Genomic DNA, 27,505 nt, shown 5'->3' on the forward strand with positions numbered 1-27,505 from the left:
AACGACGTATACATTAGACATTTCAGAGCAAATACTAGCTAATATTACATAAAAACATTTGGGGAACACAATATGGGTCTCTTCCTTTCTTAAAGGGATAGTTCACCCAAAAATGAATTTATTGTCATCATTTACACACCCTCAAGTTGTTCTAAACATGTATGAATTTTTTTCTTCTGCTGAACACAAAATATATTTTGAAGACTTTTGGTTTCTGGTCCCCCATTGACTTCCATAGTGTTTATTTTTACTACTATGGAAGTCAATGGGGACCAGCAACTGTTTGGCTACCCAGTCGTCAAAATATATTATTTTGTGTTCAACAGAACAAAAAAACTCATAAAGGTTTAGAACAACTTGAGGGTGTGTAAATGATGACAATAAATTCATTTTGGGTGAACTATCCCTTTAAAGTCACCATGAAATAAAAAAATCGATTGGCCTAATTCTTATCTTTTTAACGATTTATCTGTGACACATCATTATTAAATTATTTTGTGCCCTTGCATTCTTTAATCAAAATAACTTCCCCTCCCTCTTGCAGCTCACCTCTGATGATGTGATCTGTCAGTCACATGATATCAACCAATAGCAAACCTCAACCATTCAATAAACAAAATTAAGTCCCGCCCTAATTCGTTTCTTGTTAGAAAAGCAGGAAATAAAAGACTAGCACAACTTCTGTTTCATGATGAATTTAAATGATTCATTTTTAGAGTCAGTATACATTGTAAATGTAAGGAAATAACTGAAGTGAGCGATATCAGAAACCTCACAGCAAATGCAAGTAATAGCCTAATATTGTTAAATAATAAATATTAAAAATGTAACGTATTTTAAGCATTAAATGTTAAAGTTCTCATCAGTCTTTTATTGAGTAGAACAATGCACCGAAAATCAACTTTCCCATGTATCGTCAGAAGGATTTTAATTCTGAGTGATGCGTGGTTTTAATCATGGATAGACATGGTATATGTTAAACAGAAAAGAAAAGGACAAACAGAAAAAAATATTAGTAACTCCAACACTCCACAACACCCCTGCGTTATGCATCTCATCATATGGAAATCAAACAGGAAAACATTTACACATTAGTCAAGGGCTTACTTTATGAAACAAAAAAAACAGCAATTTTCAGAAAAGGTACAAAGGAACATTAATGTTCATTTACATTTATACAAGATAACATTAACTGGCTACATACAAAGATACAATGAACTCATTGTTCATTATCTTTTTTTGACAAAAGTACAACCTGAAAATCATTTGCATGTCAGAAATATAGTGGAGGAAAGGGTCTATATATACACAATATGTTCATCAGCATAAAATATGAACAAGGATGAGCTATAAACAACTAAAACAAATGAAATATGAACGTTTTGGATGGCACAGGTGAGGAAGTGGAACCCTGCATCTTCATGTCTTTGAGACTTCTCTACAGCAAAGCAATGCTAGCAGAAGTGTTTAAATATATTGTGGGCATATGCATTATTTGGAAGATGCAGTTATAACAATATTAAAAATCAAAGAAGCTATAGCCAGTATAGCTGCTGAAAGATTATAATGCAATAACGTGTGATTCAGGGGTAGTTTAGCAGAGCTTATTAAATCGCTTGAAGTCATGCAGCTAAGTTAACACACTAGTTATGAAGATAAATACTGTACATAAAAAGCCCTGAGAGGTGGTTATTAAGGCATAAGGTGTATTGAACACTTTTATTAAACCGCTTGCACAGACTCGCTTAACCAGCTGTTTAATAGTGAAATATAAATACATAAGCTGTGAAATGCATTGCATGAGATCAGAAACATGTCAAAGAAACACACGGCTTTATGACAGTGTGATGGTCTGTTTACTGAAATAAAAGTTGCATTCAACAAGCATATTTGAGTCTGGGCAAGATGTGATTATTACGTTTGTCCAAAGTTAGCTGTCTGCATATTACAAAAAAAAGGAATAAAAGCAGATTAAAAACTATTTATGGCAGATTACACGCAACAGATTTTTCATTATTCCTCTAGGGTCATGCCTTTAAGAATGCATGACTTCCAGTAAGCACAGTGAAGAATGGTTCAAGCGGTTATGGGAGAAGGCACTGAGAATAGAGACATGGACTTCATTCTTCATAATGATGCGGGAGAGTCTGTATTAAACACCTGTGCCAACCAAATCATGACTTAAAACCAAGAGTGCGTCTCAATCAGCTCCCTAGTTCAGTAGTCAGGGCACTGATCAGGACATAAGTCAATGGGCTGACTCCCTGATCAGTGCCCTGACTACTGAACAAGGGAGCTGATTGAGATGCACCCCAAACCTACAGACGGCCTTCCTTCTGTTCAGGGTTTTTTTTAATTTTATATATTGTGTTTCTGTTACTTGCCATCAAAAAAAAAAAGACAATTAATATAGACAACATTATGCCATAAAGAATGAAATCACAAAGAGAACATGTTCACATCATATTTCACCCCAAAATCAAAAAGATAAAAAAAACATTGTACTAATTTTCTTAGGGCCATAAAGACTTCCTATATATGTCGTTTCTTGTTACTGTAAAATCATTTTAAACTGTAAAAAAAAAAAAAAAACTAATAAATGTAATTATCCTACAGTAATGAGGATCATATATTAAAAAAATTCTTTACAAACAAGAAAATAAACTCATTTTTAATTCATTACAGTAAATTAATTTTTATGGTACTAAAAAGTAAACTAATAAAATTATTTTAATCCAAGTAATTAGAAGCACAGAAATATAGCATTTATTTTCAACATACAGAATCATTATAAACTGTTTATGAAAATTGTTTACAAACAAAAACTTTATAAACTAATTATAATTACAGTAATACGATTTTTCTGGTTTTATGCATAATGATAATTGGAGGGAAATGCTTTAAAATCATTAATATAGGGTGAAAATGAAAAAACAAAGAAAACGTAATGGGTCCTAAAATATGCATCATTTTCATTAATATAAATGTTATTTTGGGATGTAATAAAATGGACTGGACATGTTCTTCATAAAGCATTTCAGCGACTACATGCGTCAACTCATGTAGGGAAAGGTTTGGTTTAATTGAGTCCTGACAGAGCTCATCAACTGCCAAAAACACAAACAAATTTCTACAATCATTGAGGAGTTCCGGAATTTATCTCTAGACTGAGATGAAGAAATAAGTTAAGATTGATTATTATTTAGTTGAATTTTTTTTTTTTCATTAGTAAAGATTTAAATCTAATCTTATCATATATATATGGGCTGTAAGCACTTTTGGGAGCACAGGATATCTGTACCGCGATCAGCAGCTTCATGCTCTGCTTCAGCCTCGTCCTGTCTGGAATGAAGCACGGCCTCCCTCAGACTGACCCGGCTGAATGTTTGCATGCTTGGAACACAAACGCAACGGTGAAGACGGAATCTGATTCTGCTCAGGGAACAAAATCTGCTGCAAGCAAATAAAATGAAGCTACAGTACAGGCTACTTACTGTATACAAGTCATGATCAGACGGCTAATGACATGTGCAGGGAAGTTCCTTCCGCGTCCGGCCGTATCCTGAGGATATTACCAGCAAGAAAAAAGGGCTTTCTGACGACAGTGAATGTTAATATGAAAATCCAGTTTTAAAACACAAACAAATACCATGATTACACATTTAAAAGTGGAAAACGTTGCCAAACAAAACAAAACTACCTTAAAATTGCATCGATTGTTCTAAAATAAACCCCCTTCCAGGAAAGCAAACAGTGCAAGTCCACTTGCAGGGGGGCTACAATCATGTACTGTAGTCCTCCTACTGAATATAGTGTTCCTCCGGCTCGACGGACACACAATAGAGGCCAATGGGAAGTTCTGTTTTGTCTCTCTTTATTAGAAGGCCCCATGTGTCCATGTGAGGGGCCGGCAGAAGTGCCCTCAGTGGACGCCCACTCTAGGTTCGGCAGCACACTGGGCCGCGGGGCCCATGCGGGCAGGAGGGAGGGTTCTCAGTCACAGCTGTGCCAGGCCCGTATCTAGCAGTTAATGGGGCAGTCCGTCTTGGCTTTGCCAGCAAAACTGATGATTCTCCTGAGGCAGCGCCCAAACTCCTCCAGAATGAGGCGCTCCGCCACGGCCTGAGGCTGGTTGGCCAGCTCCGACTGCTCGGCCTGCTCCAGCAAACAGTCACACGTCGCCTCGGCCACTTCCTTTGTTACGAACGTGTACGGCAACCTAGAGAGAAATTCAGTTACATTTGAGACATTACAGGAACACAATTTTCTAACACTAAAAGAACACAAGGCGTGTTGTCAAAGGGTCATGAAACCCTAAGATTTTAACAAGAGTTATGCGTGTTGAACACAGAAGTCAATGTTACCTGTTAGTTTGGAATGATGGAAAAAAATAGTTCATTTTAAACCTTTGCGCTCCATTTTCAACTTCCAGGTTTAAATTTGTCTTCATTTACATGTTTCTCGTACTATAGTATGGCGATGACTCATCGGTGTCTCATAATTATTCATGAGACTGCGTGCCCTTATCTGATGAGAAGACGCGTTGCTTATTTTATGACAGCACGCATTGATTGGCATTTTCCTGACTGGTGCTTCAAACAGTGAGATCGCATACAGTAAGTGAGATTTTTGAATGATTCATGATCATGATTCGGATCGCGTGTCAAACCGCCAAACTGCTGAAATTTGGCGATCCAAACTGCTGAAATCGTACAGTGTTTTGAAATCGTCATCACTATATAAGTCGCTATTTAGGGTTTTTTTGCGCACAAAAACTATTCTCGTCACTCCATAAAGTTATTGTAGAACCACTGTAGTGAGATGGACTTTGTAATGACGTCTTTAGTACCTTTTAATGGTCTTGAGAGTGAACCGTGCATTGTGCCAATGGAGGCCTTTCAGAGCCATCAGATTTCAACTAAAATATCTTCATTTGTGTTCCGAAGATGAACGGAGGTCTTACGGGTGTCGAACGACATGAGGGTGGGTAAGTAATTAATTTTTGGGTGAACTAACCCTTTAAGGCTATTCATTTTCAAACTTAAACATTTTATATTTTAATCTGGACGAAATTACATGCCCTAGATATTGTTTGAATATGTTCTGATTGTTGTTCAGTCACACACACTTTACAATAAGGCTCTATTATTTAACATTAGTTCGTTCATTAACAAACTGACAATGAAAAATACTTCAAAAGCATGTATTAATCTTATTAAATGCTGAAATTTACATTTAACTAACACATTCAAATCAAAAGTTGTAACTGTATTATTTAATGGACCTGAGCTAACACTAACTAACAGTTGCTTTATATAACTAACATTATCAAAGAATAATAACTTCTGTAATTTAGCTATTCGCTCTTTGTTAATGTTAATGCATTAACTGGTGAGACATTATTGTAAAGTGTTACCTATTGTTCTTTATAATTCTTTAGCACTTTAATCGGTTTTAAATATTTGTGTATTGTATTTAAATGTTTGGCATTCAGCAATTAGTCGCAACATGAAAATGTGATACCGGCACATGCCTAACTCTGCGCAGCTGTTTACAGAAAGCTTTTTAATAGTTTTTCTATGTAAATATGTGCTAAATGATCATCTTTGACCGCTGTGCCACTTCTTGCGACTTGTACAATGCATCACGCTCGAGACCCAGCCTTCTTTTCCATTCATCAGCTCTGCGGCTCTGCAGTTGGATACTATAATGCACGTCTCATGTTAAGAGCAAAAACATTTTCTGTTTGATCATCCCCTTATGTCTTTCACTCAGACGCAGTCAAATTGAACAGACAGTGAAACTAAAGTGCTTCTCATGCGAGTGAATGAAGACAACAATGCAGCGTTTAAAGATAACTTCTGATGACTGACATCACAGAATTTACCGGTATATATTGCTTGTGTGAACAGCATATTTGTGTATTTAGCAGTAAAGTCTTTCTAGTAATTTTCCGTGAAATTACCGGGATTGCTGTGTGAAAGGGGCTAATAACACGGTCCGTTACACTGGTTAACATGGCAGATTTCTCTATATTTTAACATTGTTGGAAACATTTGGGATAGTGAAAGTACACAAGTCAACAAAATATAACATTGTTCTAGTGGTTTTTGGAGATTTTAAATCCAAACATCGTACATATTGTGCCTTTAAAGCAAAGACTTACTTTCCGCCTCCACTGGTGATGGCTGGTGTGGTTCTGGTGAGCAGATCTGAGATCTGTGAGGACAGTTTGGTTTTGGCTGCGGTTTGCTGCTGGACCCGCACCTCTGCAGCGTCGGCCAGGTGCATCAGCGTCTTCCTCTCAGGACTCTCCTCAAAGTTCTTGCAGCCCATACATTTGCAGATGGACGAACACATGATCTTTGCCTAATGCGAACGGACATCAGAATTATATCTGGTCCTCAACACAACTGAAAACTAACCATATCTTCTATATGACAAGGGCTTGAGCACTTCCACAGTGTTTGCCCTTTGACCTGTGAAAACACTCACCTCATAACACTCGCAGTAGTTTTTCAGACAGCCAGATTTCTTACAATTGCAGCCTTTGCTGTGTCTCCTGTCCGACTCTCCTTCTTTGCCTTTACCAATCTTAGGCTTGAAAGCCACAGGGTTTCTGTCTAAACATGCCTGGGAAAAAACACATTACTTCACACTTCATTTGATGCCCATGCACTTCAAAGCATTACAGAAGAATTTCCTGATCAGCGAGACAAAAGGGAGATACAATGGAGATCTACAGAAAGGCAGTAGTTTGTTACCTTGATGGCCTTCAGTCTTTCACTCTCATGATCAAGGTTGTTGAAGCAGTTAACACAGTTACAGTTACTACAGAACTCCCCATTGGCAAAGCAATCACAATACCTGTGAGACAAGAGACATTTTAGAGTAAATGCAAAATTAAATTCATAAAAGAACTTCAGCTGCCCAAGAGTTACACTACAGCTCAAAAGTTTGGGAACGGTAAAGTCTCTTTTCACCATGGCTGCATTGATTTGATCAAAAACCCAGTAGAAACAGAGATATTGTGAATAGGGTTGCACCTATAGGATTTTTTTTTGGCCAGTACCAGTTAACAAACAACTATTGGCCGATACCGAGATTTGTTACTTGCTCACTCTGTACGCTCATTAAAATTACTGTTTTAATCTGTCATTACAGATTACGGTTTTGATCATGTTTTAAATGAGCAAAGTAAAAAAAATAAAAATGCATGCATTAAAGTGTACTAGCTAGTTTATTGCTGCATTAAATCATTTTCCTTTAACATGGATTGGATCCATTTAACATTCAACATAAGAGAGGAACAAAGATTTAAAAAAAAAATAAATAAATAATAATATATATATATATATATAAACATTCAGAGGTTATTTTGGTTGTTTGCCATAAAAACTTTCTTAACATTAACTTATATTTGACTTTATTAAAGAACATTATACATTTATTTAACAAATAGTCATATATTGTGCAACTCAGTGCCTTCACACAGTTCTATAATAAAATATAGATTTTTTTAATATCTTTTCATGCTATAGCTGATATGCTAATGTTTTCAACCGGCTGATATGTTGATGCATCGCTTATTGTGAAATTACAATTTTAAAAAACAGTTTTCTAATACATCTTTTTCTTTTTTTTATAAAATTTAAAATGTTATTTATTGCCGTGATCACAGCTGAATTCTCAGCATCATTACTCCAGTCTTCAGTGTCACATGATCCTTCAGAAATCAGTCTAATGTGATGATTTGATTCTCAAGAAACGTTTATAATTATCAATGTTGTGCAGCACATTTGTGGAAACCATGATGCAGTTTTTTCAAGATTTGTCAATTAAAAGGTTCAATGTAACAAACAAAAACAAATCTTTTGTAATATTATAAATGTTTTACTGACACTTTATATCAATTTAATGCATCATTGCTGAATCAAATAATTGTTTTTATCTTACTGACCCCAAACCTTTGAATGGTAGCACAAAAAAATGCTACAGGCAAAGCTTAAAAAAAATATTTTTGTCAATATTTAAACTGCTTGACAGGTAGTGCTTGAGCAATAAAAATGTAAAATTATATTTGCACCTCTGATAATCACCTTCCTGTCTGTCAGAATTAACTGTCCTTGCTGATGAATTTGACAGTATGAGAACTGAATAGCAGGTTGTTAAAAAGGAAGGAAGTTGTTGTAAAAATCACACAATTGGATTTAGAGACTATGAAAGTGATTGCCAAATGTAGCAGCTGAAACAGATTACATTTTCAGAGAATGTAAACAAAGGCTGGGGAACATACAATTTCAGACACTGTGACCGTGTGCAGTTGCAGGGTTTTCTCTGCCTTGACGCTGCTTCTGACGTTGATAAACTGTAATAAAGCACATGAAGAATGTAACCTGAGAGATAATGACATCTTTGGTTTGATGCAACTGATAAACATGTAATATCAAGGCATGTGGCGTTCAGCTCACCCGTTGAGTGAAAGCCTGGCTTGAGTCTGTATGGGAGTGGCCGTTGAGAAGGTGGAGCTGCTGGTCAAAGTCACAAACGCAGGCTGGGGGATCTATGGGAAAAAGCAAGGTAAGAATCCAACAAAAACAAGCAACCAAACTCAGCCGTCCTGCTCCACCACTGACATACGGACCTGCGTAACGTATGGGGCCGGCAACACAGCGTAGCCCATGTTTCCAGAGCCGTGGGCGGGGGCGAGCACAGTCCCCGGCGGCAGGTTGGTGAGGTTGGGCTGGATCTGAGGCAGATGTGTGGCTGGCATGATGAGACGCTGGGGAGTCTGATTGGTGGTCACCACCTGAGCTGCTGACGTCAAGGGTTTGGGTACAACCTGTGCAAAAAAAAAAAAAGTAATAATTATATATATATATATATATATATATATATATATATATATATATATATATATATATATAATTAAAGATGTGTGAAATGTTGTATGTGCAGAACTGCTGTAGCAGTGAACTAGGCATTTCACTGTGTACCTGTTTCACGGTCTGTGCTGGGACGATGGGTACAGACATCCGTACTGCAGCGTTCATCATCACTGGCTTGGCTTTGCAAACAATACAATAGTAAATAAATGTTATTAGATTTTCTTAAATTCCCATATATATATATATATATATATATATATATATATATATATATAAGCCAATTCATATACAATTCTAGCATCAAAATCTTAAATTGATCGCTGCAGTGCATTTACTATAAACAATACTGCATGACAAGATAACAGCATATTGAAGGACCACTGCCTAAAAAGGGCAATATTTAACTGAATATTATGAAAGACAGGGTACAGTTGGGAACCGAAAACACAACTGATTCAATAATAATATATTTTTAAATTAATCTATCATGAAATGTAGTATGATCACAGAATGACTCCTATGAGCCAATTTCTTTATTGAATCGAAATATACAGTGTGATCTATGTAGTCCAATTCGTTCTTCTAGAGCAGTGTTTCCCAACCTTTTTTCAGTCATGGCACCCTTTGAAAATGTTCTCCATTTTGTGGCACCCCCTCGCATACGTCACGCTAGGGGTATAACGGTACAGATTGCTCACAGTTTGGTTTGTATCAGGGTTTTAGGTTCACGGTTTCGGTACGGTTCAGTATTTGCTATGTTCAGGGAAAAAAGGACTACTGTCAAAGAAAAATAAAGAAAATAATAAGAACAAATAATTTAAATACAAGCAGCAATAAATACTTTTGAGCAAAGATACTAATAAAATAAACTATGCTTTTCAGGTTTTTCAGGTACAGAAATTGATCAAATGTAAAATAACATTGCATGTTTGACTGTATAAATTAAAGATTAATCCTATTAAACTTACAAAAGCTATTCAATCAAGAGCAGTGAGTGATGTCCTTGTCTTTTGTTGTTTGACATTAAACAGACAGCAGTAAAGGCTACTGCCCCTTTAAGACCTAATGCATATGCGTTGTCTTTCTCGACTGTATAAAGTTTACTTAGACCTATACAGACTATGTCTGCTTGAACACTCATCAACATGGACATGTTGACATACTTTTTGTGTGAGTTTGTCCGTTCAAGAGCAAGACTTGAAAGAGAACTCAATATTTGCGCGCTGTGAGACGTGTGCGCGCTTTCGGATGAGTGCACAGAGACACATTTTCTCACAGCGCGCGCGACTTCTCATTCGCGTTTTCTGGCACTACACCTGGGTGATGACTGCGAAAATGACTGGTCATATTCGAACATACGGCAGCACTACCATGCATTGAACAAAGTTTACAAAGAGAGAATTATTTGAAATACATTTTTTTTTTTTTTTTTTTAAGGACTTTAACACGGCATCCCGGTTGGGAAACACTGTTCTAGAGAACAGCTCAGAGACTTGAAGTTGCCGATATGCTCACTGTATACTGTAGACTTGAAGTCACTGATACGCTCAATTTCATATTCAAAGTGTATTATTTACACATGATGCATTTTAACTATTTCAGAAAAATAAATGAAATGTTAACCATTTTTTGTATTTTTATTTAACATACAGTTAAGGCCAAATGTTGAATTGCATTTATGCCAAATCTTAAACCTTTTTTTTTTTTAAGTGGAAAAAAAAGGGAATCATTCAAGACATTTAAGGGGATAGTTTACCCAAAAATGAAAATTAGCCCATGATTTACTCAACCTCAAGTCATCCTATATGACATTCTTCTTTCAGACGAATACAATCAGAGTTATATTTAAAAAAAATAACAACTGAACTGTCGCATGCGCAGAGGATGGAGCAAAGTTCAGTTATACTTTCGCTGCCTGCTGGAAGATAGTTATTTTACTTAACATTTTAAATATGGATTTTTTCCTGACACCTACGCATCAATTCGCTTCAGAAGGCCTTTATTAACCCCCGGGAGCCGTGTGGATTACTTTTATGATGGACAGATGCACTTTTATAGACTTTAAAAACAAACACAGAGAGAAACTAACATTCGCTGCCATTATAAAACTAGGAAGAGCCAGGACATTTGAATAAAACTCAGATATATATAACTTTGTCTGGAAGAATAACGTCATATGCACTTAGGATGACTTGAGTAAATCACGGGCAAATTTGAATTTTTGGGTGAACTAACCCCTTAAATGTCTTGAATGATTCCCTTTTTTTTCCACTTAAAAAAAAAAAAAGGTTTAAGATTTGGCATAAATGCAATCCAACATTTGGCCTGTCATTAATTACTTACCCTCATGTCGTTGGACACCCGTAAGACCTTTTTTCATCTTTGGAACACAAATGAAGTTGCAAAACACTGCATCATGAAGCTTCGAAGCGCTATGAATCAGCGAATCGAATCATGATTCGGATCACGCGTCACCGACAAACTGCTGAAATCACGTGACTTTGGCGATCCAAACTGCTGAATCGACTCGCTGATTCATAGTGCTTCGAAGCTTCATGATGCCGTGTTTTGAAATCGGTCCTCACTATACAAGTCGTTATTTGGGTTTTTTTTGCGCACAAACTATTCTCGTCGCTTTATAATATTAATATTGAACCACTGTAGTGAGATGGACTTTGTAACGACATCTTTAGTACCTTTTATGGGTCTTGAGAGTGCATGTTACATTACTGCCAATGGAGGCCTTTCTGAGCCATCGGATTTCAACAAAAATATCTTAATTTGTGTTCCGAAGATGAACAAAGGTCTTACGGGTGTCCAACGACATTAGGGTCGTTAAGTAATTAATGAGTTTTATAAATTACACCTCTAAATACTTTTTTTAATGAAATCTGGTGAGACACAACAGAACTTATATACTGTATAAACGAAAGCGGATTAAGGGTGCTTTCACATCTCTAGTTCGGTTCATTTGGTCCAAACCAAGGGCAAAAAATTATACATTGGAGCATGTTTCAGCTTTTTTGGTTCCTTTTCACACCACACTGATTAGTTTGGTCCGAACCAAAATGCAGTCACATAACATCCACATCACTCATTGGCCATGGCGTATTTCCTAAACTGCGACTGCGCGGGCTGGTTTTGTCCCTGGCCATAATCTATTACATTGTTTGTAGAGATGCTCCGATCAGCATTTTTGGGGCCGATCACCGATTACCAAGACCATGATCTGCCGATTGCCGATCACAGAATGGCAGGGGAATGGGAATCTTTTATCTATAATCTTGCAGAGTTGGCACCATTTGTAGAAATGAAACTAACTCTAAATTAACTGTATTGAGGAAAAAAACTGTAGAAATAGACAAGTCAAGATCTTGAAGAACCACCAAGTGTTTATTTTAGAAAATTAGATAACTTAAGGATAATGTAGGCCATCTTTCCCAAATAAGGCAGAGTAACAAAATTATTTTGTTATTTTGTATTTGACCAACACACATCAGATCAGCTTAATGGGATGTAGCCTCTTAAAACTAAAATTAGAATTACATTTAATAATTGGCAGCTATATGTAAAACTTGTTACACCAAAACTGGCTACTGCCACAAAGGACAAAACAATGCAAGTTTTTTTTCTGTTATTAAGGGTGCTCCAATCAGGATTTTTGGAGCCGATCACAGGAAGCAGTATCTGCAGATACGATCACCGATACCAATCTATTTGAAGCCTTCTTTTTATCATGTAGAATTATTTATAGGGAATTTTACAGACATTCATTCAGGGCCTGAATTTTATTTCTGACAATGGGGGAATCACCCCCTTAGGTGACTCTTGTATATAAATGTATATAATTATATTACCTAAATATTTGATCATGCAGTGCATTTTTGTTTTTAAAGACAAATTTTCAGGTAGGTCTAACATTAGTATTGAGGTAAGAAATACTAAAGACATTTAATAAGAAATCAAATGTAAATTAATATTGGTCTTCCCTGAATAAATTCAATTACAACCCCAAATCAGAAAAATTTGGGACAGTATGGAAAACGCAAATAAAAAAATAAAAAAAAGTGATTTCTACATTTACTTTGACTTGTATTTCATTGCAGACAATATGAACACAAAATATTTCATGTTTTGTCTGGTCAACTTCATGTCATTTGTAAATATGCATCCTTTCCTGTCATTCAGACCTGCAACACATTTCAAAAAAAGTTGGGACATGAGCAATTTAGGGCTAGTAATGAGGTAAAATGGTTAAATAATGATGTGATTTGAAACAGGTGATGTCAACAGGTGATTGTAATTATGATTTGGTACAAAAGCAGCATCCAAGAAAGGTCTAATCCTTCAGGAGCAAAGATGGGCAGAGGATCGCCAGTTTGCCAACAAATACGTGAGAAAATTATTGAAATGTTTAAAAACAATGTTCCTCAAAGAAAGATAGGAAGAGATTTGGATATTTCACATTCAACAGTGCATAACATAATTAAAAGATTCAAGGAATCTGGAGGAATTTCAGTGCATAAAGGACAAGGGCGCAAGCCTAAGCTGAACAACCATGATCTCCGATCCCTCAGGCGGCACTGCATCAAGAATCGTCATTCATCTATAAGCGATATCACCACATGGGCTCAGGACTACTTTGGCAAACCTTTGTCAAGTACCACAATACGTAGTTACATCCACAAATGCCAGTTAAAACTGTACTGTGCCAAAAGGAAGCCCTATGTTAACAGTGTCCAGAAGCGTCGTCGACTTCTCTGGGCTCGGAGGCATCTGGGATGGACCATCACACAGTGGAAACGTGTACTGTGGTCAGATGAATCAGTATTTTGAAGTATTTTTTGGGAGGAATGGACACCGTGTTCTCCGGACCAAAGAAGAAAAGGATCATCCAGACTGTTACCAGCAACAAGTCCAAAAGCCAGGGTCTGTCATGGTATGGGATTGTGTCAGTGCCCTTGGCAAAGGTAAATTGCACTTCTGTGAAGGCACCATTAATGCTGAAAAGTACATAGAGATTTTGGAGCATAATATGCTGCCTTCAAGAAGACATCTTTTCCAGGGACGTCCATGCATATTTCAACAAGACAATGCAAAACCACATTCTGCACACATTACAAAGTCCTGGCTGCGGAGGAAGAGGGTACGGGTACTTGACTGGCCTGCCTGCAGTCCCGACCTGTCTCCAATAGAGAATGTGTGGCGCATTTTGAAGCGCAAAATGCGACAACGAAGACCACGTACTGTTGGCCACCTTAAGACTTGTTTGCAGGAAGAATGGGACAAAATTACACCTGATACACTTCATCACTTGGTGTCTTCAGTCCCTAAACGTCTTTTAAGTGTTGTGAAAAGGAATGGCAACATTACAAAGTGGTAAATGCTTTACTGTCCCAACTTTTTTTGAAATGTGTTGCAGGTCTGAATGACAGGAAAGGATGCATATTTACAAATGACATGAAGTTGACCAGACAAAACATGACATTTTTTTTTCATATTGTCTGCAATGAAATACAAGTCAAAGTAAATTTAGAAATCACTTCTTTTTTCTTTTTTTTTGCGTTTTCCATACTGTCCCAAATTTTTCTGATTTGGGGTTGTAGATTAATCCTTACACTTAAGGTTGCAAAAGTTAGTCATTCAAGAGCAGTGAGTGTCATAAAGGTTCAACAAACAACACAAGACAAAGAGAAACTCAGAGACAGCAGCAGTTTATTCGACAGCTGTCACTTTAAGAGCGAACACTGATACGGTTACATGCAGTTGCACAAACGTTCACTTGCGAGTCACGACGGGGTTTACGTGCATACTCGTCAAGACGGTAATTTAGTACATACATTTGTGTGTATCTGACCATTTCAGCGCAATTTGTACTCGCAAGCTTTTTGTGAGATGGCCTGTGTGTGTGTGTGTGCGCACGCGCTCACGGTCTGGAGAGCGCGCGAGTGCTGAGCGGTTTGAACACTGGCAAGACTTAAAAATAAATGCAAATGATAAACTTTAGTGACGATGCGACACTGCCTCGATTGTGCAAGTGGCAAATCCTGTGTCAACTGTGCAGCTTGATTTTAGTGCAGATGCGATGCGCTGATGTGAAGCCATTTGAGCATTTTGAGAGGGAGAGGGAAAGAGGGAGCGCGCGCATGCGGTGATTCACTCGCGCTGTTTGTGAACTTACGTCTCACAGAAAGTTTTCAAATGACTGCGTAAGTTATTTAATATAGAAATATGAATTGTACCTCACCTTTAGCATTATAATTATTTACCCGCGCCGGAAAGAGAATGAGACGGTGTCGCTGCATGTCATGCCCTAGCTCTCACGGCAGGCACGTTTTTTTATGTGTCATCAGCATGCGATCGGTTCATGAGATCGGCCTTTTTAGAGACCGCCAATCAATCATCCCAAAGCAATTAACGGCCGATAGAGATCGGTTGCCGATCAATCGGAGCACCCCTAATTGTTTGTATACACCACAATATGCAAACAATACATTTCTATAATGAAGCGAGGATGCGGCTTGAAAACAACGTTCTAATGCACTGCAAACGGTGAGCGCACATCGCTCGTCACTTCAAGCGAAGATTGCGCTGTTCTTGTGAGTTTTCAAAAGTTGGGACCTAAAATGGTCATCAGACCAAATTTCTATGAGGCTCCGCACCTCCTCACTACTCCAACTTTGTCCGCGAGCTGCCATGCTAAAGTGCAAACTGTCAACAAACACTTCCTCATCCCATAATGCACAGCGCAGCTGACTACGGCAGCTGGCTTAGTCCAAAACTGATCTGTATTTTTTGCAGTTGGGTCTGTTCGAGGTCAGATCACGTTCTCACCTCTTCAAGGAGGTCTCAGTACGCTTGTTTGGTCCGCTTTTGGTGCGCACCCGAGTGCGATTGCTGCTTTCACACCTGACCAAGCGAACCGCACCAAAGGGGAGAACGAACTCTAGTACGATTCAACTGAACTAAATGAGGCAGGTGTGAAAGCACCCTAAAAAAAACATCTTGGCTGTATGATATTCTATGATATTATATAAAATAAGCTTTAGGGGTGTGAATCGTCACTGGTCTCACAATTCAATTCAATTACATTACGATTATCATGTCAATGATTTGATCCGATACTGCGATGCAAGCAGTCAGATATACAAACTACTTTTTTTATTTTGCCTGCTCAAAGAAAGTACACTTCCTGAATGTAGCAAACATCAAACACAACTTAAGTCTGAACACAGCAGATGTGCATTTTATATATATATATAAAAAAAATGACTCATATATATATATATATATATATATATATATCGATTTATTACGCAGAACTTCTTTCTCCCAAGCCTGGTTTCTACCAAGGTTTATTTTTCTCCATTATGCCACCTGATGGAGTTTTGCCACTGTCGCCTTTGGCTTAGCTTGCTCAGTTGGGGACACTACATTTTCAACTAAATATTCAAATACATTTTCAACTAAATTACTGATCACTATATGATAATTGAAATGAGCTGGATGACATAACCGTTTTCTCCAGAGAGTCTGTACAGCCGAATCAAATTCTGTTGCAATATTTTCCTGTTTAACACTGTGAAGCTGCTTTGAAACAATCGGCATTGTAAAAAGCGCTATATAAATAAAGGTGACTTGACCTTTTAGGCAATGGAATTGCATTTTTCCCCCAATTATTTATTCCATAAAAGTACTAAATGATTCTTAATTGAAAACAGAATATTAAAGAGAAACCAGAACTGTTAAATTCTTTTGTTTCCCATCTCTACACATGGGTTTGCCTGTGATATACTGACCTGTTTGGATGGAGGGGTTGGTGTTGGTGCTGGCACCCGTCTGTACGGTGCTGCTGCCGGTGGTGGCCGTTACCAACCGCACATAATGAAAGCGACTGCCCGGCACCTGGATCTGCTGCACGTTGGGAGGTGTGGTGAGTGGGATGATGGTCTTAAACTGGGATCCTCCCACCCCTCCGACTGTAACCGTCTGCATGGGCTTTACAGTCTGCACATGAAAACAGCATAAAAACGTCGTTTTGTAGTGTTGTTGTACACCAAATTAAATTTTAATGCAGTGTAAAGAGGTTATTGAACGATGGGGCAGTTCAAATCTATATCTGACAAGACAGCAAACTAGTTTGGTTTTTTGAGGGCTGTAGATGGGCGTACCTGTGTGGTGGACTGGCTGGTTCCTGCTTTAGCTGGAGAAGTGGTGGCAGACTGTTGAACCGTGAGGATCTGCTGGCCTAGAGCAACATTGATCGGCAGCGTCATAGACTTCTGGGGTGAGTTTGGAGACTGACTGGCCACCGAAACCACAGTCAGCTACAGACAGAGGAGAAACATGAGGCAGAGGGTGACATCAGAAACCAGAGTGTGGCCATCATCGAAAAATAAACTGTCATCACAAAGACGTAGTTGCGATGCCAGTTTTTAAAATTTAAAAGATTCAAGACCTTGCTGGGAGACTTGAGAGGCGAGATGGCGACCTTGCTGTTACCAGACGCATTCTGTTGCACAGTGCTGACGGTCTCACCAATGGTAATGGTGCGTGGAGGTGTCCCTGGGGTACTCTGGGTAACAACGCGCCCTGTTGGCAAATTTTTTTATTTATTTAAATTAAGATTTCACAATCATGCTGATAAGACAACTACACTTTTGCTCATCTTATAAATACAGACAGAAGATTACCAGTCACTACAGGAGACACTGAAGTTGCGTTGGTCAGTCCTTTACTGTTCAGGGCCTTTGTGATGATAAGCTTTGTTATCATTGGTCCAGCTGTAGATACTGGTGGTTTCTTTGTGATCTGTGAGGAGAAACAATACTTAATACTAATAGACACTGAACCGGAAACAAGATGGTACTTATATCATTATATTAATATTAAAGGTCCCGTTCTTCGTGTTTTTTTGAAGCTTTGATTGTGTTTACAGTGTGCAATATAACATGTGTTCATGTTTCGCGTGTAAAAAAACACAGTATTTTTCACACAATTTACTTATCTGTGTACCGCTGTTTCCACTGTCCTAAAAACGGCTGGTGATTTCCTTGTGCTATGAAGTCCCTCCTTCAGAAACACGTAACGAGTTCTGATTGTGCAAGCGGTTCCTGTGCTGTGATTCGACCACAGCTTAGCGCACGTGAAAGCGGTTCCTGTGTTGTAATTTGACAGCAGTTTAGCGCACGTTGGAAAGGTCACGCCTCTTAACGGAGCGATGTATACGTTCAATAATCTCTACAGCGTCCCTGGGAAAGCCAAACAAAGGTGATTTGACTCCTGGATGAAAATAACAGCGTCTCGATGACATGGCCATAAACACACTCAACGCAACAGTTCCTTTTCTCCACGCGACCGTCCGCTTCTCCACGTGGGACAGCAACAAGACCGCGCCCCCTTTTTCGCGTTTCTTTGTGGGCGGAGGTTAGTCTGTTCTACTGCTCTACTGACGTAATTAAAGAAGGAAGTACCAGGATGTAGTCCAAGCCAGCCGTTCGCTGTAGGCTTTGAAAGGGAACTTCTGTTAAATAAAATATCTCGCTTGGCATTGAACTTTGAGCTTTATAATTTTACAGGTATTATTTATGCTCTAACAGCAACATTACACACTAACTAAAGTTTGAACAATGGAATCGTGAAGAAGGGGACCTTTAAAGGGATTGTTCAAACAAAAATGAAAATGATGTCATCATTCACTCACCCTCATGTTGTTCCAAACCTGTATGAATTTCTTTATTCTGTTGAACACAAAAGATGATATTTTGAAGAATGCTACCATCAACTGTCTGGTTACCAACATTCTTCAAAATATGTCCTTTTGAGTTCAACAGAAGAAAAATTCATACAGTTCATAAAGAAATTCATAAATTTTTGGGTGAACTATCCGTTTAACCATATTATAACAGTTAATCAAGCGTTACTTATTATTAAAGGGGGTCGCACACCAGACGAGAAGCGCAGCGCACTACCTCGGACAACTCACAGGTATACACACCGGACACGCACATTCTATGATGATCAGTTTATGGTCAGCAATAGTTATGTTTAAAGGCATAATGAAATTAAGATAAATGTCTATACTATGTTATGATTGTCCTGTACAATTAAATACAATCATTGCAAAGTCTGCAGCCTGAACATTTTACTTCAGGGCGTAACTTCGCAATCTCACCTGAAAATCCAAAAACATCGGCAATCTTCATCCACACAGCTGATTTCTTTATTTTATCTCTCAGAATCAGTGGTTTGTCAAAGATAATTAAAAGGTATTTCCCAGTTGCATTGAGTTTTTCTACACTATTTTCAGCAATAGCCTAGTGTCCAGCTGAAGTGGTTTATTCATTAGATTTTTCCTCTAGGTCTATGTTTAGGCTTTATTCAAGCAGTTAAACTATAATAGTAAAAGGTAAAGATATTTTGCAGCACAGGGCGAAATAAGTACCGGTATGTACATTAACCACAATTTGAAACAATTATAATGTAAATTTAATATAAAACTAGGTAAATGGCACGGCTGGATTTTGAAAAGCATCCTGAGTCGTAGCTGGATGGCAAATGACAGAAGGCAAATGGTGCTGCCGGTGTGTGTACAGTCATAGAAAACAATGTGTTTGAATTTTAAAGACGTGGAAAACGTAGAAAAAAAACATTTAAAAACATGACTAAATATTAAAATAATAATAACAACAGCCAATTTAAAAATACATTAATAAATAAATATTCTATTATAATCATTAACAATAAAAATAATAATTGATGATTCTTATAAAAAAAAAAAAATAATATATATATATATATATATATATACACACAAACATTTAGAAATATGGCTTTATAGTAAAGATCATAATTTATTTTGATCTTAATTTATTGCACTACCTTAATCCAATGCTATATTCCTCATCTTAGCCTAACATATCATTGTATACCTCTATCTGTAAAATTCTGTTTATTGTAATAGCCATCTGTATATTATATTCATAGTACATATTCACCTGTAAATTCTGTTTATAGTAATAGCCATCTGTATATTTATTCACTGTACATATTCACCTGTAAATTCAGTTCTGTGTATAGTAATAACCATCTCTCTATTTATACTTATTTATATATATATATTCAGTACATATCCATGTCCTGCACTTATGCAACCGTTGTATATCCTGCACTTGCTCCTATTGCACTTCTGGTTAGACCTAAACTGCATTTCGTTGCCTTGTACTTGTACTTGTGTAATGACAATAAAGTTGAATCTAATCTAATCTAATCTAATATCTCATTTTAAAATACATTTCCTTATAGATTAGATTTTCTAAAAAAAAATATTAATAAAAAATTATATTTCATGTTTATAGTATTATTAACCTTATTAAAAATTTATATAATAAAAATAAGTCATAAAAATAAAAAGGCATTTACAAATGGCTTTAAATAATTATAATAATAAGTTAATGTAAAATACAGTAATAAAAAGCATGTTATTATAGAAAACATTTAAAAATATGACCACTATAAATAAATATTATTATAATTATTAACAACAACAGCAGCAATAATACATTTTTTTAAATATAGTAAAAAAAAGAAAACATTTTGAAATTTGAAGATTTTTCTATACTTTCCATGCCTGAAAGTGCATAACATTTTGTATAAATTTCAATTTTATAGTGTCTTTGTAACAGGTTACATAGTTACTGTAGTAATAACTATAAATTATGCGTAATTACATGCAACTTCTAACTAAACCTAAATCACACCCTAATCCTAACCCTATAGTAAGTACATGTAGTTAATATATACAGTAACATGGACCATAAAATAAGTGTAATCAGTATTTTCACTAATAACCATTCAGCTGCAGCCGTTACACTTTCTATATTAGTTAACACCTCGGTGTTATGTATAATATATAAATCCCACGAAAAACAAGAAACTGTAGCCAAAGTAACGATCTTTGCAATTAATGTTTCTCTTTAGGGTCTTAAAATAAAATGCCAATATCACACCCACCAAACAGTGTGGTCTGCCACTTCAGTTATGCAATGTCTGCATTCGCAGTATAATAATGAGAGGTTGATAAACACCCACCTGAAGTGTCTTCAGCTGCTGGGCCTGCAGTGTTGTTGAGGAGCCCATCAGCTGACTGGCTGAGCTCACAGCGATCACAGGCTTCCCTACTGCCGTCACCATTTTGATCTGCGTCGGCTGGGCCTTGGCATCCCCTGTGCCCTGGGTAGTGGCGGGCTTGTTCCAAGTGTGGGGCAGAGCTAACATAATGGGCTGCCCTGTTTTACTGAGGCCGGCAACCAAGAGTTTTTGGCCCTCTGGCTTGAGCACAGCAGTGCCTGGAGGCTTGCCATCCGCAGCAGGGGAGCTGGCCACTTTGTTGATGATGAGCTGGTGGTTGGCTGGGACCGTAACAGTGGAGATTTTGGGGAGGTTTTGAGTCACTGCAGGACTGGTGGTTTTGGCAAGGGTGGTGGTGGTTGTGGCGGTGCCAGCTATGAGGCCAGAGGGGGCGAGGAGGAGTTGAGTTCCCGTGCTGGTGCTACACCGAGCATCAGTGGAGGTGGAGGTCATCTGCATAGACGTGGTGGCGGGACATAGGCTGACAATTTCAGGCACCTCTGTTTCCATAGGAACATGTGCTGGCTCTGGTTCAGATTGGGGAGGGGGAGGAGGCGGAGGAATAGCGAGGTGCTCGGCAGGGAGTTCCTCTTCCATCGGGATAGCTTCCGTATCCATAATCTCATCAGGCAGGATGCTGTTGAGCTCAGGTGACACCACATCCATTGTGCACAAAGATACTCAAAACACACTAGAGGGGAAAAAAAAAAAACATTCTTAAAATGTATAAAAAGAACAGAAACATTCACAAGCAATAAAGACAATAAAAAGCACTGCTAAAGTAAAAATTTACAGGAAGTACTAAGTAAACAACCATTCAAACGTTTGGAGGAGGTAAGATCTTTTTATGTCTCTTATGCTCACCAAAGCAGCATTTATTCAATTTAAAAATACAGTAAAAATAGAAATTAATTTTATGAAATATTACTACAATTTAAAATAATTTTCTATTTTAACATTTTAAAATCTGATACATTATGGATTATTTGATGAATAGAAAGTTCAGAAGAACAATTTTTAAAAAATATTTTGACAACAATGTGTCAAATTTAATTAGCAATTTCTGTCTTTCAAAAAAAAGGGGGGGGGGGGCAATTTTAACCAATCCCAAATTTGAGCAGTAGTGTAGCTTCAATTTGCATAAATTCCCATAAATCAATCGATGTTTAAATTAACGATCAATTAATCATTAACCTTTTAAATGCTAAGGGTATGTTTACACAGAAACATTGTCAAAACCAATACCGTTCGCACAGATCTGCGAAAATTACTAAAAATGCCAGTAGGTGGCGATTTCACTTAGTCAAGAAACACCCCGTAAACACGCCATACGCATGTGTGAACAAAACCTGTAATACACGCATGACCTCACAGTTTTCACAAATTAAAAGGCAAAAGCATCGGCATCAAAACCTTGCACTTTGAAACCTGTTTTCAGGCCCCCAAACACCGTTGACGTGTTTTCAGATGAAAATGGTGTCATGTAAACACCCTAAGTTATCACTTACTTAACCACTTGCTTAACCAACACAAAATATGTGTCGTTTTAAAGCTTAGAAGCTTGGCTTTACAGTGAGTATAGGGAATATGACCATCACTTAACAAGTGCTTTAAATTTGCAGACATATTAAGAGCTCAATTTTCATAGCGTGAAAAAACAACTACTTTATATGAAAATGTGATCTGTAAAATCATAGTACATAACAGATGGACTTGTCAAATATTGTTGAAAAGGTCTCAACTAGCAGAATACAACAACCATATTTGTTTCAGTAACACTTTATTTTAGGGTTCAATTCTCACTAACTAGTTGCTTATTAGCATGCCTATTACTATGATATTGTCTGTTTATTAGTACTTACAAAGCACATATTAACACCTTATTCTGCATCCCTTAATCCTACCCAATACTTAAACGCTACAACAACTACTTTACTAACTATTAATAAGCTGTAAATTAAGATTGAGGCAAAAGTCAGAGTTAATAGTGAATATGTGTTCCGCATACTAAAGTGTTACCTTTGTTTCAGTTAGAGACCAAATTATACCAAGTATTAGTAGGAAAAATATGAAATCGGCCCAGCCCCAGACGCATGTGTAAACAGTATACACATGATGCTTTTGGGCCACGTTTTGTAACTTTAGGAGTAAACCACAGTAGATCAATCACATTTTTATTTATAGCAGGTGGTCTCAAATAAGCCCAAACACAACATAAGATAATGCATAAATCATGGCGTGACATGACATGAAGCTTGTGTGTTCATTCACAAAGACTTTCTTTTCATAATATAAATAAAATATCCTATTATGCTTGTTCTGCAAGTTTGTGAATAAAAAATGTGAATGAAAACAGAAGCTAAGCTAAATGTCTTATTAAAAAAAAAAAGATTATGACGGAATTTTAACAATCCTAACGCGACCCCTGATATATACGGATTTAATGAAGAAGAAAATAATAAAAAGTGACTGATAATATCTATATATTTTAGAGTTGAGGGAAAATACAAATATGCACTACAGAATAATTTTATGGGCATGGAAAACAAATTGTAAAAATTCCCTGAAATACAGAGTTTGTGAGAGGGAGCCATGTTTAACTTTTTGGGGGGGGTGAACTAACTAAAAAAAGGAAACTAAAATAGTAAGTCATAATTTACATTCAGATCTACATTTCTAAAAGTGAAAAGGCCCACTGAATTTCACAGGACTAATGCCTTTTTTGCCATTCATGCAATAATAAACAGGACCACTTCAGCATTATAAACATGTCTAGACAGAATTTATAAAAACTGAAAAGTACTGTACGGAGTATTAAAAAATGACCAGCTTTGTTAATAATATACATTTTCACATGGCATTACATTACAATACCCACACAAAGACCGCAGCACTTTGGAATAAAATGTGCATTTTGTCCAATATATCGTATCAAGCACTATCACTAATAGTTATGTCACATATTTTGCTAGTCAGCTGGCGGGCCATTCAAATGCCCATGTTTACTAAACGCTGTACACACTGCGAGTGACGCGACGCGACCGCTCCCATTCCAATCCCTCTACAGTCTCCACTGTTGACGGCGTTCATCGCGTCGCGTCCAGTGTAGACGAGCTGTTTATGCTCAGTTGCTATGTGGCTAACTAGCACAAGAGCTAACCAGCAGTTACATATTAAGAACAGCTGTCACAGCTAACATTAACTAGACATAAAACGGACAATCTTCAAATTATGACCGCAGTTATAAGCTTCAAATATTGTGGCTTAAACAACCACAATGAAACAACACTTTTATGCATGTGTTTAATCGTTAAACGTGACATTTACAGCCGTTTTAAACACCGTGAAACAACAACAGGCCTCTTTGTGCATGCCTGAGAATAACAATACGTGATTAATCCTTTACCTCAACAGTTAATTCTGTGAAAGACTGTCAGTTTCACGTCAGGTGGAGTTTGTTGATATTCGACGCGCCTGCTTTCCTGTCTATTCTGTTACCATAGAAATATCGATATTTACAAGACATAGAGCGCAGCACGAGAGTTATTGTAGACTGGGATGTTTGCCTCTTGAACGGAGTCCTGTTAAAGGGAGTTTAACACACGTTGCGTTTCTATTTCAGGCCGGGTTGGATTTCGAAAGATCCGCCATTTTCATCTCGTCATCAGTTCGGACTCGAGACACAGAAGAAGAAAAAAATAACTTGATTTATTGTTTTGTCACAGTTAGAGCACAAAGGGGAGCAAAGTATAAACAAATGACGTTATTTGATAATTAAAACTATTAATCTGTCACTGTTCGATTCAAACCCGTATAACTCGTTCTTCATTGAAACAAAAAAAGTTATTTGTCAGAATGACAGCCTCACCATTCACTATCACTGCATATACAATGAAAATGAATCGTGACTGAAGCTGTCATTCTGCCTGGACAAAGGGAAAAAAGAAAATTCCATAGAGGTTTTGAACAACTAGAGTAAAAGTTTACATTTTCATTCTATGTGAAATAAAAATGTGATATTAAAGAGTTTCCCAAAACAAACAAAAGACACTAATCTAATCTCTTAGTCTTAAATGGCGAAGATATTTATACAGTAGGACTACTTATATAAAAAAGAGAGCTTAGAAAACCAAGTAAATAAATACTTTTCATTATTTGAATCATTGCACAGTGCAAACATAAAACATAAAAGAAGTGTCCTAAGCAACAACAAAAAAATTAAATTCAAATATATATAAAAAAAAGTCACTTCCACTAATATAGTGCTAATAATGTACTAATAAACCAGAGGCTATGTATCCATACAAGATGAAGATGACAGGCGCGTCGGGCCAGGAGCTCGCTGTCATTCACTGTCAGGTATAACGTTAGTAGCCTCAGGTGCTAACCATTTAGCCACTATTAACTCCTGCAACGCTTCAACCCTAGTAGTAACCTTTGGCTATATTTGGTTGATGATGCAGAAGATCAGCAAACATTAACAGCGCTCGTTTGTGAGCACAGCTGGGTGTGTGTGTGTGTGTGTGTGTGAGTGACGCGGACGGCCATCAGCTGACACTACACTGTTAGCAGCTCGGCTAACTAGCTGCGATCATATTGCCCCTCGCTGAACACCCACCCGAGCTTAAAGCACTTCTTACACTTGCTCGAGATGAGTGTCGAGACGCTCTTCTGAAATCCTCAACGCTTTCCACTCGATCACGCACTGTTAGATCCAACTCGATGCTGCATTGTGTCGATCATCCGCTCTCAGACGAAGACGATTGTTTAAAATACCGCGCCGAGCGCCATTTCACCTCTAACATCCCATAATCAAGCCACGCCTTCAAAGGAAACAACAAATGACGTCAGGCCACAACTTCCGTCCGTGCAGGATCCTACAAAAGCACGCAGAAAATTAAACGGATTATGGCCAAAAATTGCGTTACCATGTCAGGCTGTTTATTTTCAATCTGAATAAAAATTCGGGGTTATTGTTCGAGTAAACGACACAAAAAGCCCAGTTAACATGCCGTATCAAATGAGTTAAGATATGACATCAGCAAACAATGTAGCTTATAGCCTACATAAAGTATTAAATATACAGTAAACAATAAACTTGTGTTAGGACGAAGAGTGCAACAGAAATATTGATGTAGCCATTTGTAAATGATCAGACAGTGACTCATTTCATCAAATATATTAACATTTATTTGATTTAATTTATATAAAATATTATTATATTATATTTGAGTAAATAAAAATATAGCATCACATGACGTTGTTGCCACAAAAAATTAGGCTGTTTAATTATCTAGAGCTTATTATATTATATTATATTATATTATATTATATTATATTATATTATATTATATTATATTATATTATATTAATTATATTATATTATATTATATTATATTATATTATATTTATTATCACCATATATATTAACATTTATTTTATTTAATTCATATAAAATATTATTATATTATATTATTTGTGTAAATAAAATATAGCATCAGATGTTGTTGCATAACCTTTAGACATTATATTTATTATATTATATTAGGCTATATTATATATATATATTGATGTAGCCATATGTATCATATTTTAAAAACAATGACAAATGATCAGCAAGTGATTCATTTCACCATATATATTTATTTGATTTAATTTATATAAAATATTATTATATTATATTTGAGTAAATAAAAATATAACATCACATGTTGTTGGCATAAAATTTAAACATTCATTTATTATATTAATTATATTATATTCATTATATTATCACCATATATATTAACATTTATTTGATTTAATCCATATACAATATAATTTTATTATATTATTTGTGTAAATAAAATATAGCATCACATGTTGTTGGCATAAAATTTAAACATTAATTTATTATATTAATTCGATTATATGAATTATATTATCACCATATATATTAACATTTATTTGATTTAATTCATATACGATATAATTGTATTATATTATTTGTGTAAATAAAATATAGTATCACATGTTGTCATAAAATTTAGACATTATTATGTTAATTATATTATATTAATTATATTGTCACCATATATATTCAAATGTATTTGATTTAATTCATATGAAATGTTATAATTTTTTTTGTAGATAAAATATAGTATCACATGTTGTTGGAATAAAATTTAGAGATTATTATATTATATTATATTATATTATATTATATTATATTATATTATATTATATTATATTATATTATATTATATTATATTATATTATATTATATTATATTATATTATATTATATTAATTATATTATATTATATTATATTATAGTCTGCTGCAGTTTCCCTTCTCTGCCCACTTGCATTTTGGCACTGGTCTTTATGTTTGATATCATTCATAGACGTGAAATGGGTAGACTATGGTTTAAGTAGGCCTATACCATTTAACTGTTTCAGACAGAAAGCCCAGTGCTCAAGGAGATTAATGATCCGACGTCTGAAAACG

At 36.4% G+C, this 27,505-nt stretch overlaps 1 protein-coding gene across 4 annotated transcripts; it reads right to left on the minus strand.

Moving 5' to 3' along the window:
- Positions 1–1,086: 1,086 nt before the first annotated feature.
- lin54 (lin-54 DREAM MuvB core complex component) lies at positions 1,087–25,851 on the minus strand. 4 transcript variants are annotated; one of them, XR_013815534.1, is made up of 15 exons: positions 25,658–25,847; positions 20,979–21,708; positions 17,582–17,699; positions 17,347–17,480; positions 17,060–17,215; positions 16,688–16,895; positions 8,997–9,067; positions 8,645–8,842; positions 8,472–8,563; positions 8,297–8,368; positions 6,765–6,867; positions 6,496–6,633; positions 6,167–6,369; positions 3,495–4,219; positions 3,224–3,393 (listed from the first exon to the last, which is right to left on the minus strand). XR_013815534.1 is itself a non-coding variant. In XM_079803936.1 (14 exons), the coding sequence occupies exons 2-14, from the start codon at positions 21,681–21,683 to the stop codon at positions 4,021–4,023; spliced, it is 2,397 nt and encodes a 798-aa protein (XP_079660062.1). In that variant the 5' UTR covers positions 21,684–21,708; positions 25,636–25,851; the 3' UTR covers positions 1,087–4,020. The 4 variants fall into 4 exon arrangements, 3 of the variants coding, with proteins under 3 accessions (XP_079660062.1, XP_079660061.1, XP_079660063.1); XM_079803936.1 differs by having other exon boundaries at positions 1,087–4,219; positions 25,636–25,851; XM_079803935.1 differs by having other exon boundaries at positions 1,087–4,219; positions 25,658–25,849.
- Positions 25,852–27,505: the final 1,654 nt, after the last annotated feature.

This window comes from Gobio gobio, assembly GCF_949357685.1.
Source record: "Gobio gobio genome assembly, chromosome: 22".
Lineage (NCBI taxonomy): Eukaryota > Metazoa > Chordata > Actinopteri > Cypriniformes > Gobionidae > Gobio > Gobio gobio.